The 20,431-nt window shown below is 37.5% G+C and overlaps 1 protein-coding gene across 1 annotated transcript in view; it reads left to right on the top strand.

Moving 5' to 3' along the window:
* The window catches only part of STK3 (serine/threonine kinase 3), a 141,317-nt gene that overhangs the window by 71,457 nt on the left and 49,429 nt on the right, over positions 1–20,431 (top strand). The window contains exons 9-10 of the mRNA XM_080583193.1: positions 7,123–7,315; positions 18,521–18,696. Coding sequence (XP_080439319.1) covers positions 7,123–7,315; positions 18,521–18,696 — 369 coding nt within the window. The remainder of the gene's footprint in view (positions 1–7,122; positions 7,316–18,520; positions 18,697–20,431) is intronic.

Here is a 20,431-nt window from a genome sequence, read left to right as displayed (position 1 = left end):
ATTTTGTAATGTTTGGTAAGCCTTGACTGAAAAAAGTTTGGAAATGCTTAATTTCATAGAAAAAGTGAAGTTATAGGTGAGTAAAAGACAGATTGCTGATGGTGAGGTGAGGAGGAGGGATTTCTTTATTGACAAATACAGTTAGTCAAAAGTCCATGTTAGGTAGTGACCTGCAAATAGTTTTCATACTGTCACAATGCATGACTCATCTTGTTAAAAAATGGTTTTAATAATCACTCAGTTGTGACACTGACTTCCCAAATCTTGCCACTGAATTTTAGTGCAACACATCGTTGTAAGAAATTCCAGATGGCTTTGAGAGATGACACCAACATCTTCAGTTGCACTTGTTAAAGATTCTGAACAGCTGAAAGCACAAAAATAAGAAATTGTGCTGAACAGCGGGACAAGCTATTACATTTTTTTATTTAACTGGAGAAGTTGTCTGTACCATTTTTGCTGAACGTGTGTTATTCGTGTGTTCACAGTGCAACGCGATGCATGTTAGAAGACTGGAGCATCATGTAGGTGTGAGGCCCTAATCAAGTGAAATTCTGGACAGTGCAGATTTTAGTTTTTAAAGCTTACTAGGCAGATATCAATGAAGGAGGCCACAGGTGGTTTTAGGAAACCACAATCCTGAAAAATACAGGTGGTCTTGTGTGCTGTTTGCATGATCAAGCAGCTCAAATGATAGCATAGGTTTTGATTAGCCAACGTGCACTGATGGCTGCGGTTCTACGACAAGCTGTGGCAGTCCCTGCCTATTCTTCGTGTAGCAGTAGTGATGGGAAGTTACAAGTCTATTTCCTCATCTTTTAGTATCTACAAATGTTTTCAGATTGTATGTGGAATCGGAATCACTGTTCAGTTGGAAGGTAGCAGCCACATAGCACATAAATTCTGCAAAACAATACCTTAAAAGTGGATTTGTCCCAGTGATACGGCTGTGAAGGCCTAACCTGGAGGTGCTAAGGCAGACTCAGGCCTGAGGAATGTGCGTGTAGTAACTCCTAGGAGCAAGGGCAAGTGTTGGTGTTAATGGTAAGCAGACAGTCTATCGGTGTTAAAGGTCTCTCATGGGCAGTGACTTGAGTCCATATAACTATTGAAAAAGAATGGTTTGAGTTAACCTATCTGGGGCTTGAATTTATTGCTCTGAAACCCCAAGAATTTCCTATGCGAAGCTCGAGCAGTTGTGCTAATTGCTCACTGCTACGGGTGTTGGGACCCCTCAGGAAGGAAGGCATAAAATATCTGTAGTGTGATGTTCTTTTAGTTAGGAAACAGGATTTAGCTCTAACTACTGTATTTGCATATGTGTATGTACATTTAATTCCCTCTCAGTTACGTATGTATTGTAATGGACACCTGACCAAGTGGAATGAGAAGGGATGGGTGATTGTGAAAAATTGCCCTGGGGGTGTTCAAGGAAAGGTTGGACATGGTGCTTAGGGACACGGTTCAGTGGGTGACATTGGTGGGGGGGGGATGGTTGGGCCAGATGATCTTGGTGGAGGTCTCTTCCAACCTTTATGATTTATGATTTCACAATTAAGTACTTAATTTTCAGGATCAATTCAGTTTGTTATCCTTCAAGTGAGGAAGAGTCACATCACCAAAACCACTTTCTACTTCTTGGATTTACCACTTGCTGTGAATGCTTTGTAGTACAGGAAGTTGTCAATCACAATGAAAATATTTTCTGCTCTTCAAAACCGTATAGTATACAGCCGTAAATAAACGGCTGTGTTTAAATACAGTCTTTATGTCTATATCCTTCCAGAGATATATAATATCATTAAAAATAGCGTGCTCTGAATGGACTTCATGCCTGTTACAAGAGCTGCTTGTGTGATGAGAATGCGTTCTGACAAACTGACATGTTTTGATAGGTGCTGAGGTAATTGTACAGATTTTTTTAATTAAGCAAAAATTGCAAGTGGTGTATTCTACAGAAGGTTAATCCCAATATCAAAGTTTAAATGTTAGTTTAGGCATTGCTAAACATGACCAATCTCTTCTCGTGTGCGTTTTTTGAAGTGTGGTGTGAGTTTGGTTCTGAGGTTGGGCAGCTGTATTGTGGGAATGCAAACCGACTTGTTGCCTGGCAGCTCGCAGGAAACACATCTAAATATTTATTTCTGTGGATCTTTAAAGGAATGAGCTAATAAGCAGCTCTTCCTGTATGTTTTCTTTTGCATTTTAATGTCTCTATTATGTGAGGAATGTTTAATTATTTTAGGGTACTCAAATAATTACTGCTCCAGTAAGCAATGTTTGCTTTTTTCTTAGTTATCAGCTGGCAACTACCAGAGACTTAGACAACTGCCAGTTATCAGTTATTCCTATGTTAAGGCTTATTCATTCAAAAGTTCATTTGATTAATCATATATTAGTTATGAAACATCTTCTGCCTTTTGAGACCTTAGGAAATAATTGTTGTTCTTATTCCTTTATATGTTTATATCCTTTTTATATGTTTATAGTCTTTAAATCATTGTTTTAAAAGACTACTGAGTCATTTAAGTTATTTTGTATCTTAAATCTGATACACCAGACTGTATTTTTAGAGGTTTTTATATTTACTTTCATGCATCTTTGTGTGTATGTGCTTGTGTGTATGATATGTTACATCTATTTATCTACCTATAGATAATATATGTAGCTTTGCAGGACAAATATAATGTTAAAACTTCCTGTTCTCATAGCATTTTTCCTCTTAAGTCAAAGGACATGTGTTATATGTAGCAATTGATCTTGACTACAGTCCTCTAAGTGTCCTGAAATTAAGTAAGAAATACCTAGAGGTTATTTTGTCCATTGAAATACACCTATCCAAGGGGTACCAACAGCTGTTCAGGAGCATATTGTTCAAGTCCTCAGCAATTTAGAGCCAAAAGGATGACTAAACAGTGTGGTAGGTGTAAGCAACAAGTCATTGTCACTAGGTTTGTCAGTTAAAAGTGTGTAGAAAATAAGTTTAAATGTTGTTTCATGGCTAAATTTAGTCTGAATGTATAGGTCTCTTGGAATTTGCTGGGATCTGAGCGTGTGCTGAAAGTCAAGTCTTTGTGTTTTTGCTGATATGTTTTGCTGATAACTTATGTGTGTGCTCAGTACTAAGCATGTACTCAGGTTGTAGCTGGGCTTTATAGGTGTTAGGAACTTTTAAAAATCCTTGTTCTTGCCCAAACTGTAGTATGTATTTATGTAGCTACTATAGTGCTTTTACAAAAAGATAACTGCGACTACAGCCACGTTTTTCAAGGGTGATGATGAGGTGTTAATAGTAAATGAAATTATTTTACAGGATACTAAATTTTGCCAGCATGTAAATCTTCCTTTAATGTCTTGCAGTCTAGTCGCTGTCTTTGGTGCCATCTAGTGTTTTTTTATTCACACAAACCACAGCTAAAGAGATTTCAAAGGCAAGCTGCTACATTTCCTTGTCTTTTTTTTTTTTTTAACTAGTCTTCAACCTTTTTTTCCCCATACGAATCTTAAAAACACAACAGGAAAAATCAATGAATCTTAATCACTTCTCATTTGATTATATTCTAATGTAGGTTCACATATGATATGCAAGCTCATCTCTTCTGTGAATACTTTTCTTGTGTGTTGATGCTATCTTCTATGTAAAAAACATATTTTTCGAGTCTTGCACATTGCTACTGAATTGTTCTTGAGTTTGCTCTCCTGGTAATCGAGTCTTCATGATTATGTTTTTGTGCTTTAAGGGTTTGCTTTGTTAATCTTCTAACTTACTTTGGTAGATAAAGAGATCCAAAGAATTAGTCCCATAAGGTTGCAGGATATTGGCAATCTTTTACTTATTCTTTCTTTGGGGTATAATGTTGTTCGGAGTTTCTGTGGTTGATTGTAATCTCTTTAGCATCTCAAGAGATGTTAGCTGTCGTGCTTGTGCACACTTCCAGTTGCTGTGTACTGGCAAATTAGAAATAAAAGTTTGATGCTTGTCACTTGTACACAAGAGAATGGCAGACAGTTTAAAACCATAGCTAGCTGTTTCTATTACTTGATTTTTGGATCTGTTTTTGTAAACAATATGAGAACATGACACTTCAGCTTTAAGACCTTATATTCTTTCCTCGTTAAAATTGATATTATGTTTGTTTTTTATTTAATCAGGGAGTTTACCTGTTTTAATAACAGATCAGAAGTTCTACATCAATATTTATGAACTCTAAAGTATGAATCATAATTTGTTCAAGGAATCACTTTCATCTGTCATATAAACATGCACTTACATAATTTTATAAAAAAATATCCTGTTACTTTTTCAGGTCCACTCTGCTTTTCTGCAGTATTAGCTAAATCTCATATTTGTGAGAAATACTGGGATGACAAATCTGGAAGCAACTGGGCTTACTTCAAAAAATTGATCACTTTTTTGTAGGCACAGGCCCTGAAAAAACTCGATATTGCTCTCTTTCATTATATCATTCCTGATCTAGAGAAAACACTGCTGATCAAAATTGTTGTGTGCTTCCATTTTTGGGGCCACTACCCTGTTAGTACCGAGGTTGGCTTATGTGATTCCCAGTCTTCTAGATACTGGATGATAACTGTTCTCTGCTGGGAGCTAATAGTAAGACAAAGACTTTTGTCACTCTTGGATTGGAAAATAAAATGCTGTTCTTTGAAAAAATCCCGATACTTGATTTGACTCAAGAACTAAAAACTCTGTATTTTTAATGAAGCAGAAGATATGAAAATGGTTCACTTATGAATCCGTTTCATATTTGATCATATTTCTGGCCATTACTCTTTTCTTTTTTTTTTTTTTCCCCCCCCACTTCTAAAACAAGAATTGAAACTTCAGGAAAATGTTTTTTCACTTCTGCTTTCAACTTTAGTAAGTTTAGCATGCGGATGTTAATACTAGGCAAGCAAACCTGTAAATCGGATGTTACTGTGTTTTAAAGTCAGAGATTTGCCCGTGTGTTAGAGATGCTTCATTTGTAGCCTTCAGTAGGAGAAGCAGCAGGATGTCATGACTAAGTCAGGCACTGTAGTGCTGTACTGAAAGAAACACTCATAAACAAACACCTTTGGCACTTCTAAAATACAACAAAAAAGAGAATATTGGATGAAAAAACTTTACTTTCCAAGTAAGGTACTTCTCAGGAAAGGTAAAATATAACTTACAGAAACCAGCGGGGTCAGCAAGAACATTCAGGAAAAATAAAAGTAGTAACAAAAATTAAAGTTGCCACCAGGAGGAGCACTACTAAAATATCCTTATTTATTTAAGGGCACAGTCCTCTAGTGCTGTATCTGTAAACTATCTCTATCTTTGGGAATATCATACTTTTTTAAGATAGGGTACTAAAAAGAGTGTTTTAGGACGCAGCTTAAGAAATGCAAATGAGCTAATATTTTTAGAAATTATAATCTGGAAAATGATGATTCTTTTGACATTTGGAATTTTATTCACAGATTTAGATCTGTATCCCGGTTTCAGTATGTTACGCAGTTAGCTAGACTCTCTGAATTAAAATTAGATCTATTTTTGTGTCTCTGGGTTGAGACGTAGCAAGATTCTTTTCAGGAGCTGGTCTGTTGGTATTGCTACTTACTGCAGTTCTCTGTATCTGCTCTGACCAACGATTGGCAAAACAAGCACTCATGTAATATAGCTGGCTCTTCAAATTACATCTGTACTGCAGGCAAATCCCTGCTATGTTAGAGAATACCAGGAAAGGAAAGGAACTAGTTCAGTAAGAAACAGCAAGTTCCAGAACTGAAGGGTTTGGGGACTAGGGTTCTTTTTTCTTTGTACAGGTCTCTTCATAGTTAAAACATAAAATATATAAAGCAATAGGAAGATGTAAGCAAAAGGGAAAACTAGTGGGTCAAGTCTTGTTTCAACATTACCTATAGCAACAAGCATGTTATTTGTAACTGGCAAATAATAAAGTGTTAGATGATAGCTTTTCAAGATGAGCTGTGTAGTTAGAATATTTTGCTAATCAGGGATAGAGTTTGTTTGGAATGCAAATTAAGTTTTGTCATAGCACAGGGTATGCATGCATATATGGATCTTTTTTCTGTCTTGTCTAGGAAGGTTATAAAATCAATGAAAGTAGCATTTATACAGAAAATTAAAAAAAAAGGCATACAGTGTCTTCATGAAGAGGGATATTATTTCTTGCACTATTAATTACGGGTACACTTATTAAATTGTTTTTATTATTGTTGTTGTTGAGTAATAAAATTTACTCATAGAAAATGTATGTAGCCCGTCACGTTATTCCTGAAATCCTGTACTGTCGTGCATATCCTCAAAATCAAACTTCAGAAGTGACTGAAATTTCCCAGTAGTGTTTTCAAATATTAGTATTCCACATAAATTTTATAATTCGTTAACTGCATTGTCACTATTTCTGTTTTACATTCCTGGCACGTTACTGTCATTGATTCAAAATGCTCTTTTATCTCTTCATAATGTTAGCTCTTCCCTCACCCCCACCCTTGGCTATTAAGCATGGGCTTTATAGATGTTTTTCTACACTGTATAAATCGTTTTGCTTGCTCTTTTGAAAGTTTTTCTTTAAAAGAGAACTAATACTTGAAGTAAGCCAAGCTGATTTTTCCATTCCTGGGGTGGACTTCCAAAACTTTCAGAAGGTTGTTTAATACTTGTTTGAACTGTCATCTGGGTGCTGTGTGATATAAGATGCAGGGCATGGTATTTATTTAGGGATGATCAGCACAAATCCTTGGTGATGGTCTGCTACAAAACAACCAAATCACCTTGTGTGACATGTGGTACTGATCTTGGATCCCAAAGAAGTAAAAGGGGTCTTGAAAATCAGTGAGATGTTCAAAGCTGGGTGCTGATGGAAAGTGGGTGTGTGGGACACACTTCTGGTAAATCCATCCTGCCATACATCTGGCAGAAAGAAGAAAGTTTTTATTCTTCCTTTATAAAGTGCTTTTTTTGTTTTGTTTTGTTAAATATTTTTAAGTCTGGAAGTCTAGCAGTACAACTAGGTCGTGTGAAGATACAAAAACCAGTGAATAAGCATCCAGATTTCTTCTTAACTTTGTTTTTTTGAAATGCGCTACTGAATTCTGACAAACTTTTCTTGATAGGATGAAGATGAGCTGGACTCGCACACCATGGTGAAGACCAGTTCAGAGAGTGCTGGTACCATGAGGGCTACAAGCACGATGAGTGAAGGTGCTCAGACGATGATTGAACACAACAGTACCATGTTAGAGTCGGACTTGGGGACCATGGTAATAAATAGCGATGATGATGAAGAGGAAGATGGGACCATGAAAAGTATGTTGCTGTTTTACTTCCCTTTTCTATTAATGCTACACTATGTTTTCTGCATGAGAACGTTGTGTCATCAGTGTCCTTTATGTGTCAAATTCTGTGGTTAAAAGTTGGAAAGAGGGGTATTTGGCACTGCTATAGTAGGAGATTCAAAGCATAAGCCTGGTTTTGGTACTTTGCAAGTCTCTCTGGAGGACTCTGAAATTAGTCTTTTGTGAATTCTCCTTTCTGTTACTTGTCTCTTGCTTTTTGCCTCTTGTCCCACATACATTTGCACCAGTTCCTTGGAGCTAAAGTGAAATGGTGTGATTGTGTGGGAAGCTGCTGCTTCAATGTCAGTGTTCATGGGAACTCGTCATGACTCTCTATGGGTGCAGCAATCACTGCAGGTCTTGCTGCAAAGTTGTTTTGTATTTCATGATTAACTAGCAGATTTTTCTCTTGGAAGAGAGTATTATTATTTGAACATTTGTTGAAATCTAATTCAGTAATGCTTGATTTAAAGGAATGATCAAAAAATAACAAAACCTAAATAAAAAAAAATCTAAATTGACTTCAGCAGCATAACTGATTACATAACAACGAGGAAAAAAGTTTCAAGGTATAAAATTATAAATTACACTGAGATATGCATAATGTGTAGTTGTTAAACAGTAAATTTACATGTTTACTTTTTGATGTGTTCATTGTTTGGCTGAGGACTGCTGCAGAATTAGTCCCACTGAATTAAACAGAATTATTTCTTTGAATGGGCAGAATCAATAGGTGAGTCTAACTCTATGTGCCTGATCCTGTAAGTCATAATGTAATGTATTATTCCAGGATATTATTTACATATGTTTGCTGAATCCAAGTATAAGGTTGCATTTCTGTTTGCATATATACACTTGCTGCAATTTGATTGGAAAGATGGGTTCGAAGTGCAAATCAGGTATGTTTTCTTTTTGGTTCAGTGTATAGCAAATGGGCAGGAAAGGGGGATTTGTTGATTTGTGTTTTTCTTTCTTTTAGTTTTCTTAGCAATAAACATACCTCTTGATTAGTGATTAGTTTAAGTAGGATGATTCACATCATGAAACCACTCTGTACATGCTTTAATTCGTTTTCATGCTGAAACAGTATTTGTCTATTAAACTGAGAGGATAATGGAAGGTTAGAATAAGTGATCTTAAACTAATACATTTCAACAAGTTAAGGAAAAGATTAGTGATGCAAAAAAAACTGAAAAGTTATTGCAAACAAATTTAGTGTAAAGGATAATAAAATAATTCTTGTGGTGGAAGTATTATGAAGTAGGGGGGTTGTGCAGTTTCTATGCAGTTGTTCAAATCACCAGGGCTTAATAACTATCCACGTAACTTTTCTATGTACTGGGGGGAAATACCTGTCAATATGCCAAACTGATCAAAAACGTTTCCTTACATTTACACTGAAATCTCTTATTGTGATTCTTTCTTATGTTGTTGGAGACGCTGTTTTTTTAAAAAAGTACAGTCATTTTCAGTCTGAATTTATTCTAGTAGCAATCTGTAATAAGAAAGTAATTACCTTTCTATACCTTGACATTTTGTCAGTGCAGTTCGTAAACCTGTTCTTCCCTCTTACCGAACAGAAGAATGCAGTCCCTGGGACAGCAGGCTTCCTCCCCCAGAGCTAACTGTCTTGACACCTGTAACCCCAGCAAAGGAAAGCCAGCACCCTGGAAGCAGCCTGATAGCAAGTGATGGTTTCATCTGGCTGGCAGGGGACAGGTTTGGGTTCCTGCATTTGCACAGTGAACTTTACTGTGTTTTACATTAGATGCTGACTGCTTAAAAGTTAGAACTGATTCAAGAATAGGGCCTCCACATCTGTCAGCTGAAAATATAAATCATGTTTACTTTAGCTGGTCCTTCTCCGGTTCTGTGATTCGTGTGTCATGGGCTGAAGCAGGAGCACTAGCAGGTGTCCTAAATAAACGTCACCAGGAATGGATGTACAAATCATTGCTCTTCTTGAGAGGCAGATGCAGATTTGTCCTACTTTCTGCTTGAAAAAGACAAGATTTTAGAGATCGGTTGCTTTTTTCAACCTTTATGGGCAAGATGGGTGCTTCCTATGTGTTTGCGTGACTTGATAGTAATAAATCAGACCAGGTAGCTTAGAAGTGCTCTCTGATACTTCTGAATAACACTTGCAAGCAGTATGGAGAAATAAGCTTAGTTAACTAGGGAAGAGGGCTTTTATTTCCTTCCTAGAGACACAAAATATTTATGACAAACATTTTTGTAATGCTCTTGTTTAGTTTCACATTTGTTTCCCTCTGCCTTTTGTTTCCCTGCTCAAGGACAAAATAAGAAACAATAATAAGTTTTTATTTATAAGTGCCCATACTTAGAGGCCTCTGGGAGCCATGACAGAAAATAATTAAAACCATGTATATATATTTTTTTCACAAACAGTGAATTGTGCCCAAATAAAACTGGGATTTGGAACAAAGAGGGCTGTCATCCCACCCCAACAAACCATACACAGCCCAGCAATAAACCACATTTGTGCTTTCTTGCTTAGTATGCCTGTACACGCTCTTCTCTCCTGCTACATACTGATTATGCAGTATGTAGCAGGAGGGCAGAAAATGCAGAGTACACATAGGTGGGAGGACAGAGTTAAGTCAGTCTCCTCTGTAAGGGTGCTTGGGTAGCTCTGAAATGCATACTTCTTAGGAAGGTCCCACAGCTGGATTTTCAATTCAAAAGAAAAAGATTATTTTTTTTTTATAACCTGTGACCTAGGTTCTGTAACAGTCTTGGTGTGGCCCAGGCACATGTACAACCCCCCTGTAGACTTCAGTAAGACTCCGCATGTTGTCTTGCTGTACATATGTTTATGGGATGGGACAAAAGAGTTGATGATAAAAGTTAAGAAGAGGTGAAAGAAGGACAGAATAAATAGCTAGCTTTGCTTGAATGAAATAAACGTTTTGGAGTGTAGTTTTTGATTTTATTATATTTTTTCCTTTAAGGATGAGATTTATTTTTCAGACCCTTAACTTGATACCAATATTCTCAGGGCACTTCATTTTCCTATTCTGGATATAACCCTTTAAATAAGACCTACTTAGATGTCTTTTCTAATCAAAGAAGTATTACTGATCCTGGTGTCTATTAGTTTTTGCACATTCTGCAATATTTTCTCCTCTTGTTGATAAATATAATTGGAATACTCTTACCAGTGCTTTATATCTGGAGAAAAAAAGAACTGCAATGAAAGCGATACCTCAGAATTTGAAAGCCATTTGCCATTTTCCTGTTTATGGACAAGTTCCTTATGATCCTCTTCATTACATACTGTCAATGAATTCATACATACCGTAAACAGGTCTAAGAGATTGTTCTTTTCAATCAAGATTTCATTGGAAGACATTTCTGAATTGGGGAGGTTTTCTGTTTATGCTTTTTTTTCCTCATAGGTAATTTATAAGAATGAATGAATGCTCCATTTATGGTGGGGGGTTTTGTAATGTATACTATCTTCTGTAATGTGGAATTTTATCACTTTGAGAAAATCCAGTCATCCGATGTCAGTATATACCCATGTGCATTACTATAATAATAGAATAGAATAGCTGTGCTAATAGAAGTTAGTAAGGTGTGACTTTTTTCCTGTAGCACTGTTAGTTATTCCATGTTGGGTTCCTAAATGTTCACATAAATGGCTTTTAAAATTACCCAGCAACCTAATTCAGACAGTACTTCTCTAATGATCTCTTCAGCACTTAGCTTGCTATCTCTTGAGACTACATTGCTTTAGTAAAAGAGACTCAAACACAGAGTTCTTTGGATTTTACATCTCTCGTAATTTAAAACAATTCTTAAAAATTGTCTTCCCTTTTTGGCAATTAAGATGTCTTAGCTTGAATAGTGTAATTATGAATTTATAGGAACTCAGCAAGGAAATTTAATTATGGCCTGGTTTCAACAGTGCTTTAGCCTGGGCATTGATATTTCATTGATGTAGTTTTGTTTAAGCATGTTTACTGTGCTCATGTTAAGACAGTTTGCTTGATGCCATATGCAGGTGTACTAATGTTTTTCCTCATATGTACAGAAACTATGTACGGTAGCTGTTTCCAAGCCTCTTCCAAGACTTGAGACCTCTCCTGTGATTGGTGATCAAGTTGTACATTTATGTCACTAGTAGGAGTATGTTTTACAAATGGGATTTTTTTTGAAAGAAAAATAATGTTGGCAGTTCTGGTTCAAGAGCTGTTGCAAAATACTGGCTTAACATGGATTTCTTTGTTTTGCAGAAATAAAGTGCGCCTCAGCTGGAACAGAGTAATGAGTTTATAACAGTAGTGTCATTGAATTTTTGTATTATATTTTTGGAAAAATATAACAAAATTGTTAAATTAGTTTTACCAGTCTCATTCTCAGGAAGCAAAGAAATACTTTGTGCAGGAAACTTTTTCTATAAAAGCCTTTAAACTTGAGTTCACAGACTCAAAAAAATTGAAAGTTTTCTCTGGTTGAAAAACAGCTGAATTTTCCACTTAAATGCCAGTTGCAATTATTGCTGATAAATAGGTATATTATGAAACAAAAATCTTGTATAATAGAGTTTTCAATAGTATAATAAATACCAGTTTTGTACTTTCATTTTTGCCCTCTTGCGTATCTGCCCTGAATACTGAATGAGGCCTGGGTTTGAATAAAGACGTGGGTGTGTAAGTCATACTGATACGACAACTACAAAATCAATAATCAGTAGCTACTTTATTAGGCAGATATCTGTAGTCAAACATTTCCTAGATACATTTCTTAGTCCTCTGTTAGGTTTCCGCCTGCTCTGGCCTAAGTAAATGGCGGTCAAGTTTCTGCTGATACTTCCTTGTGATTCAGAAACTCTGCAGACTGACCCTGAAGTCTCTGAGGTGGTTGCCTAATGGGCATTCGTAAAACGTGCCTGATACGTACTGGCAGAACTGGCCTGCTCATGAAATGCAGTCACAAGCTGTTAAGAATATGTCTGAACCACACAACGGCTCAGGTTGGAAGGGACCTTAAAGCCCACCCAGTTCCACCCCCCTGCCATGGACAGGGACACCTCCCACCAGTCCAGGTTGCCCAAAGCCCCATCCAGCCTGGCCTCGAGCACCTCCAGGGATGGGGCATCCACAGCTTCTCTGGGCAGCCTGCGCCAGTGCCTCACCACCCTCTGAGAGAATAATTTCTTCCTAATATCTAATACCTACCCTCTTCTAGTTTAAAGCCATTCATCCTTGTCCTGTCACTGACTGAGCAAAAAGTTTCTCCCCATCTTTTTTATAAGCCTCCTGTAAGTATTGAAAAACAGCAATAAGGTCACCCCTGTAGCCTTTTCTTCTCCAGGCTGAACAGCCCCAGCTCTGTCAGACTTTCTTCACAGGAGAGGTGCTCCAGCCCTCTGATCAACTTTCTGGCCTTCCTCTGGACCCACTCTAACAGCCCCACATCCTTCTTGTACTGGGGACCCCAGACCTGGATGCAGCACTCCAGGTGGGGCCTCACAAGCATAGAGCAGAGGAGGACAATCACCTCCCTCCACCTGCTGGCCACTCCTCTGTTGATGCAGCCCAGGACACAGTTGGCCTTCTGGGTTGCAAGTGCACACTGCTGGCTCATGTTGAGCTTTTTGTCCACCAGAACCCCCAAGTCCTTCTCCACAGGGCTGCTCTCAATGAGTTCTTCCCTAAGCCTGTCCTCATGTCTGGGATTGCCCTGACCTAGGTGCAGCACCTTGTACATGGCCTTGTTGAACCTCATGAGGTTGACACGGGCCCACTCCTCAAGCTAGTCCAGGTCCCTCTGGATGGCATCCCTTCCTTCTTTCCTGCTGACTGCACCACTTAGCTGGGTGTCATCTGCAGACTTGTTGTGGGTGCACTCGATCCCATCATCTATGTAGTTATGAAGACGGTAGTTGTATGCACTTCTGATGCGGTAGTGTACTGGTTGGAGAGCTTGCCCAGTGACTGAAGTCTAAAATCCAGGATCTCTTCAGCCCTATTGTATTCCCCACTCCCAGCTCCCATTTCCCAGGAGAATTACCTGCCACTGTGTTGTAGGCTAGGTATGAAACACAAAGCCTAAGTATGTGTTATTGTGTAAGCTGCTGTAGCCTTTGTAGGGAAGGGGATAGTCCAAGGAAGATTAAAGCCGCTTGTGATACGGCTTCTCACACTCATAGTGACAAAGGAATTTATTCAGAGGAAATAAAGATACTGGCAGGAACTTCACAGAATTGCTGCAGCTAGGAGAGCCTCATCTCCAGACTTCACAGAAGGGGCAGCAGCTGAAAATGTAAGTCAGCTGAGCGGCAGATGGGGATCCCCAGGATGGGGAAGGCTGGGGAAACTTGTGGCTTTTGGCAAAAGGAGGAAAGCTTTGCTCTGTAGATTTGCAGCTGCAGAAGAGGTCCAGTGCCCTGGTAGTAATGGTGTGAGAGAAGGCTTTGCCTGGGGAAGCCTAAGAGGCTTCCCTTAGGAAAACGTAAACAAAGAAACTCTCCTTTGTGTTGAGATAATGTTAGTTTTCTTTGCAACAGCTGTAGTTGCACTCTACCTTAGCTTTGTGATGTGATTATACCCTACATTATTCTACATTATATCCTACATTATTCTTCATGAGCACGTTGCCCTTGCCCATCATCCCTGAGCCTTCTCCCAATCTAGGGGTTTATTGGTCAGTCCCAGGGACTTAAACCTCCCTGACATCGACTGGAAGAGGCACTGCAGTAAGAAATCCAGGAGGCTTCTGGAGGGCATCAGAGATAGTTTCTTGATGCTGGAACTGGAGGAGCTGAAGAGAGGTAATGCAGAGCTGGGTCTGCTATTCACAAGCGAGGCACAACTGGTTGGGGTTGACAGTCAGTGGCAGCTCGACTGTATTGACCATGACATGGAGGAGTTGAAGATCCTGAGTAAGAGGGACAGTTAGGTACAGACCCTGGATTTCAGGGAACAGATTTTGGCCCTTGAAGGGCACTTACTGAGGCAGCTTCAGAGGTGGCTCTGAAGGGCAAAGGAAGTTGAGAGTGCTGGCAGCTCTTTTAAGATGTCATTCCTCAAGCTCAAGCATGGTCCAGAACATCCCCAGAATCGGGATATGGTTGATATGTTTGAGGGCATGGTTGCTATCCAGACAGACCTAGACAGACTGGAAGAATGAACCTTAGGAAGTTCACCAAGGACAAGGGTGAAGTCCTGCAACTGAGAAGGAAGAACCCCAGTAATGCTACGGCCTGGGGAACTCTGCTGAAATGGTCCTGGGGATCTTGGTGGGCGTGAGCCAGCAGTGCGCTGGAGGAGTAAAGGTGGCCAGGAGCACGTGGGCTGTATAAGAGCATGACCGGCAGGCATATCAAGCGAAGTGGTTGTCTTTTGCTCAGTACTTGTGAGACCACATCTAGAATAGTGTCCAGTTTTGACTCCCTGAAACTGGAAAAACATGAATTGAAGGAGTTCCGGGTAGGATTACCTAAATAGTTGGGGTTAGTTTGCGAGGACAAGCTGAGGCAGTGACAGGTGTCCAGCCTGGAGAACGGTGGCTACAGAGGACCTAAAAGCAGCCTTTCAGTATCTGTGAGAAGGTTGTGAAGTTGGGCTGTTTGCTGGTATGTGGCAGGACGATTCAGAAAAACATAAATTGAAACAAAAGAAACTTGATATAGATTATTTCCTTATGAGGGTAGCCCAGAGAAGATGTGCAGTGTCCAGTTGTGCAGAGGTATAGTGATCTCTCGTCATCCCTTCCAACCCGATTTTTTTTATCGTTACCCTAAAACCTTGTAATTACATTTTATACTTAATGTATGTGTGTACTTTAATACTTTATGTTTTTTAATAGTTCAGGCTCTACCTGTACCTTCTGTACAAATCTCTTCTTTGCACAAGTTTTCCTCATAAAAAGGAATAATAGAATAATAGAAGTTTATTGAAGGTCTTCTAAAAGGATTTAAAATCAATTTAACATTAATATTTTGCTGTTGGAAATGCATCATTACGAAGGTGTTTCTTCTTTATCATAGAACCATGGAATGGTTTGGATTGGAAGGGGCCTTGGTGATTATTATTTATAGATGATGTAAATTGAATTTGATCAAGATATGCATTAGAATGGAACGTGTATTCTTTCTTATTTTGAAATGCCTATTTAGAATTAATTTTCCCCATTATAGCTCTTTTAATTACAGTATGTTATTTAAAATAGGGTAACAGAGCTGATGTTCTGTTACATAAGTCATTGCCATGTTCATTTTATCCAGCATATGTTTTGGAGGAAATCTTACTATGCAACTCTGTGGGAACAGCCACACTGATTGTGTTCCTGTCGATGGTATTGCAGAGGTAGAACACATTTTTCCAGCATCCATGGTAGTCACTGCATTCCATGACTTGCAAACAGTTTCACAGTACAACCTATGTTGCTTTACTCTGGCATAAGGAGTCTAAGTCTTCTGTAAAGTCAACACACAAGAGAGTCTTTGGAGGGTCTTTAAACTAGTAGCTGTCAACCTGTCCTTTTTTCCATGAAATACTAACTAAACTTGTTCATGTTGCATTAGCTGGACATCAAAAGGAGTCTCTTTTTGCTTTGAATTACTTGTAACAATGAAATAAAATGTTAATCTTGAAATAAATTTCTGATTTTTTTTTCCTTGCACTGGAACAAAACAAACTTTGAAACACGTCATTTTTCAGGAATAATATTTCTGGTTTTGCATGGTAGTTTTTGTGTTTGCAGTGCATGAAAGCAGCTTTTATTCTGTTAAGTAGGTTAACTAACTGTGTACTAAATTAGAATCAGAAGTAAGTCCTAAATTCATTTTTGTCAAATCAAGTAAAACAAGTCCTGAAAGTGTAAATTAAATATGTTTTGTTCATTTCAGGGAAATTTAATTTTCTAATCCTGCTGACCCACTTTCCTTAGTATGCATTTGATAACAAGGAATTTGGAGGAGTTGTGTTTTTTTTTTTTTTTAACATATGTAGGCATTCTTCTGTTGCATAGGTAGGGAAGATAGTTATAACTAGCTCTAAAATGTAATGCTTGGAAATATTTAGTATTTTCTGTTACATGAGAGGAGGGAGAGTGTCCTGTAATGGGCAACATAGTGGTACTTCAGCATTTCCTACAGAGACATTGTTAATCTTGTTTAAAAGTATGTCTTAAGGATGAGACTCAAGTGCAGCAGTCTGAGCAGAAGAAAAAAATTGGATGTGAAAGGTCATCAACGTGGTGTCCTATCTTTCTTGTACGAATAGTTTCATGGGTTTTGGGAAGTCATCAGCAAGAAATAACAAAAAATAAAATAAAATTAAAACAATGCATTGTGTTCTGATTTTACCCTCCTCTTCCTCTGCGTGCTACTACCTTCTCTTGGGTGTTTTCTGAATTTATGCTTTGTTGAAGTATAAATTCTTCTATTTTTACTCTTAAGTGCTTATTTCTGTGTTTTGTGGCATCCCTGCTGCTTTCTTTTCATCCCTTCTACTGCTCCAGACTCAGGTGATCTACAAATGCCTAGGATATCTGCTCTGTGGTCTGCTAATTTTAACCTGAAGCTTAATTCCCTGAATATTTCTGTATGGTTGACAGTTGTAATTAAATAAATGATAGAGCAATGAGATAATTAAGACCTGGGATTAGAAAAGAATATGACTACAACAGAAGGAAAAACTGTTTAAAAAAAAAATGAGGCGAGAAGATGTGTATGAAAACATGGCAGAATGAATGGGGGAATCATCATGGAGTAGGAGAGAAGCAAATGGACTCCTGTACAGTAAAGCTTAGATTAATACTCCAGGCAGAAAAACACATTCAAAAACCCAGGAGAAAATATACTCCTACAGAATGATATAGAAAAGGCAGAAGGAAGAGAATAAATAAATCAACATGCTACAAAAGAGGGTTGTGCAGAAATAAGGTTTAATTAAAAAACGCTATTAATCAGGCAGAAAAAATAGAATGAATTAAAAAATTTCAGGACAGAGAGTGGGTTATCATAGGAATAGATGATGAAATAAGAGGTGAAAGAGGAACAAAAAAACCCCAAAAAACTAATAAAATAATAAAAACAAACTTAAGGCCAGATGTGGAGATAGCAAGGTCTAGTGATCATGAAACAGGCTCAAAAAGATATTTCCAGTATTTTTCACTGTTTAAAACTAGTGGTTTCTATAAAAGAAATCCTAATTCTTTTATTATATTTATAATTGAAATTTTTTGTAAATATATATAATTGCAGTCCTACCTGCAATTTTTTTTTCAGCTTGGTTATTTATATTTCCCATCCTGTTTCATATTTTACTTGGAGAAATGTATTTCATTTCTCTGTGGGATGTGTTACACTGTAAGCAAATGTGTGTTTCGTGAATCATAATGCTATGCAGAATATAGGCTCTGAGGTGACATTTCTTATATTTTAGTTATTGTTCAGTTTAGTAATTAACTTGTTTTGAAATAAAAGCAAATTTCAGTCATTCAGTGTTGTAGATATTTTCTTAAAATTTAGTTTCATGAAAAGGATATTAGAATGGGAGTTTGCAGTGATCTTGATCTGATTCGTAAAGCTCTTGCAGCTGCATACATGATGACAAAAATCCCCCAGGATTTCCACTCCATAGAGATGGGCGCTTTACAACCATCTGTAGAGTGTGATCCCATAATATGCTGAGAATCCTAAACTGGCAGTGAATTTGATGGAGTAGCATTTAGACATGGTTTGCGTGTTTTGTTTTTTTTTTTTTTCTCAAGTTCTAAATAACTTTTTAAGTCATACCTTGTGTGAAACTACTGGAACTTTGTTGCTTTCCTCCATGTGTATGAGGACCAGGCCTTAAAGTTAAGGGCATTCAGCACCCAAAGGGATGCTTAGCACCTTGTGTTATTCAGTTTCTATAACAACAAATAGATATCGCATGAAGTAACTTCTAATATTATTCGTGTGCAACTCTGAAATGTGTTGAACATTTCTCCACATTGTATCTTGCTACAAAATTATCATTCTTCGGCTATGAGCTTTTATGCAAAAGATCCTCAGGGGACAAATGGAGGCATGCACCACGTACGGATGACTGTATTAGTTTCTGCAAACTTGTAGAAAAATTAAAAAATGGAGTTTATTTTACAGTGCAGTAAATCTTATATCTTTAAATTTTTCTTTTCTTTTTTTCTTTCAACTAAGGAAATGCTACTTCACCGCAAGTTCAAAGACCTTCTTTCATGGACTACTTTGATAAACAAGATTCCAAGAATAAAAGCCCTGAAAATTGTAATCAGAACATGCACGAACCTTATCACATATCCAAAAATGTTTTCCCTGATAACTGGAAAGTCCCTCAAGATGGAGACTTTGATTTTGTAAGTACATTTTTATACTTTTAAACATGCTGTTTGTTTTATATTTGCCAAAATAATTAATCCGATTCTAAAATTATGTTGATTACAAGCAAAATAAGTAATCTTTCAAGAATATTATCCAATTACCTAATCGTAATGTTTCATACTGGCTGTGAAATAAGTACGTTTGCTTTATGCAGGACCTTTTTAATAATGGGTGCCATGTGACATTATAAATATACTTCTTTCTAACTACAGTTTTTTTGGAAAAAGTATTTTTGGTTCTTTATAACTTAAGTTACAAGAACTTTCACATTTGACCCGGTTCCATTAAAAAAAAATTGCTACAGGTGTGGAATATTGTCATGTTTAGTGAGTATCTCAGTGAGATCATAAACATTTTAAACTGGATGGAGACATTTAATCAATATCCTTGGAGATGGTTAAGATCACTTAACAACCTGGCTTCTGCAAAATAGTGATATTATTCCAAGAGCATGTATCTCTCTATGTAGAGTTATTATATCTAACACCCATCTATCTGTTCAGGATTTTTTCTCCTCTCCAAAATATGTGTAGTTTCTTTTTGCCTACATTGCAAGTTATAGCAGGGGCAAAAAAAAATTTCTAAGCTGTAATGTGTGTATATTAATTTTAGGATGCTCTCAAAGTGGCATAAATATCTCTTGTTCAGAAACCTGCAGATAATTACACCTGGTTTTTACTCATTATTTTTTTAACATTATTGAATGAACGAGTTTAGTTTATCTGCTGTAGCTTAAACATGTTCCTCACTGCAGTGCAGTAGCTAAATATGATCACATGGCACCTTTTTGAAAGTACACTTGGGATTTGGAGAAAAACATTGTGTTTAATTTTAGGTGACAGCTGTAGGTGTGGGATTTTTTTTTTCCAGTTTTCACTTACTGCATTTCTACATAAAGCTGACTCTTAAATTTTAAGCTACTGGAGGAAAGCCAGCTTAACAGCACAGTACAAGCTGTTGCTGACAGAGTTTTGATTAAGCTGGTTTTTAGTTTGGGTATTTTTTTAGGCTTTTTTTTTGACCATTAGATGTAATAGTCATCCTGATAATTGACTAACAAAATAATTACTTGCATTATTCATTGGAAAATAACTGGCTGTTAGTTAAGTGGGTTTATTATAGTAGCAATAAAATTGCCCTTAAAACGATTGAAAATTCATTCTATCTTTTCCATCACTTGCTAAGAAATGCAAGCAAAAATGTTTCTTTTTTTGTAAATGCTAAAGATCCTGATTCTGTAAGTGCTTATTCATGAATACTTTGCGCATGAATAATCCTGTGGAGCTGGTTGATACTGCTTGTACATGTGAGTTTTCCTCCTGAAGTAAGAGTTTGTCCTAGAACCAAACCTGGGGGAGGTCTGATCTTCAGAAGTAACGATGCTGTGTGTGGTAGGCGAACCTTGCTGGTCGTGTTAGTGTGACTGGCATGTGCAAGGCTTTAGAAGCTGCATGATGTACAGTTTGTCCTCGAGTTCCGAAAAAGACAGGCAGTGTTGTAAGATTTGTTGCTACAAATGATTCTGATTGAGGAACGAATAGGGTTTCAAAAAATGAATAGCTATCCACATGGGCAATGTATGTTACTTAGTTTTGTGGGAGATTTGGTTTTAAGCACGACAAAAGCCAAGTACTTCGATGGGTAAGCCAGCCTAAGAAAGAGTTTAGGAAGACTTATCAATAATGGATGCACTGTTCAGAGTAGCCCACT

This window comes from Anser brachyrhynchus (assembly GCF_964034855.1).
Source record: "Anser brachyrhynchus genome assembly, chromosome: 2".
Lineage (NCBI taxonomy): Eukaryota > Metazoa > Chordata > Aves > Anseriformes > Anatidae > Anser > Anser brachyrhynchus.
Note: the sequence above shows the minus strand (reverse complement) of the source record. Positions and strands in the feature narration are given on the sequence as shown.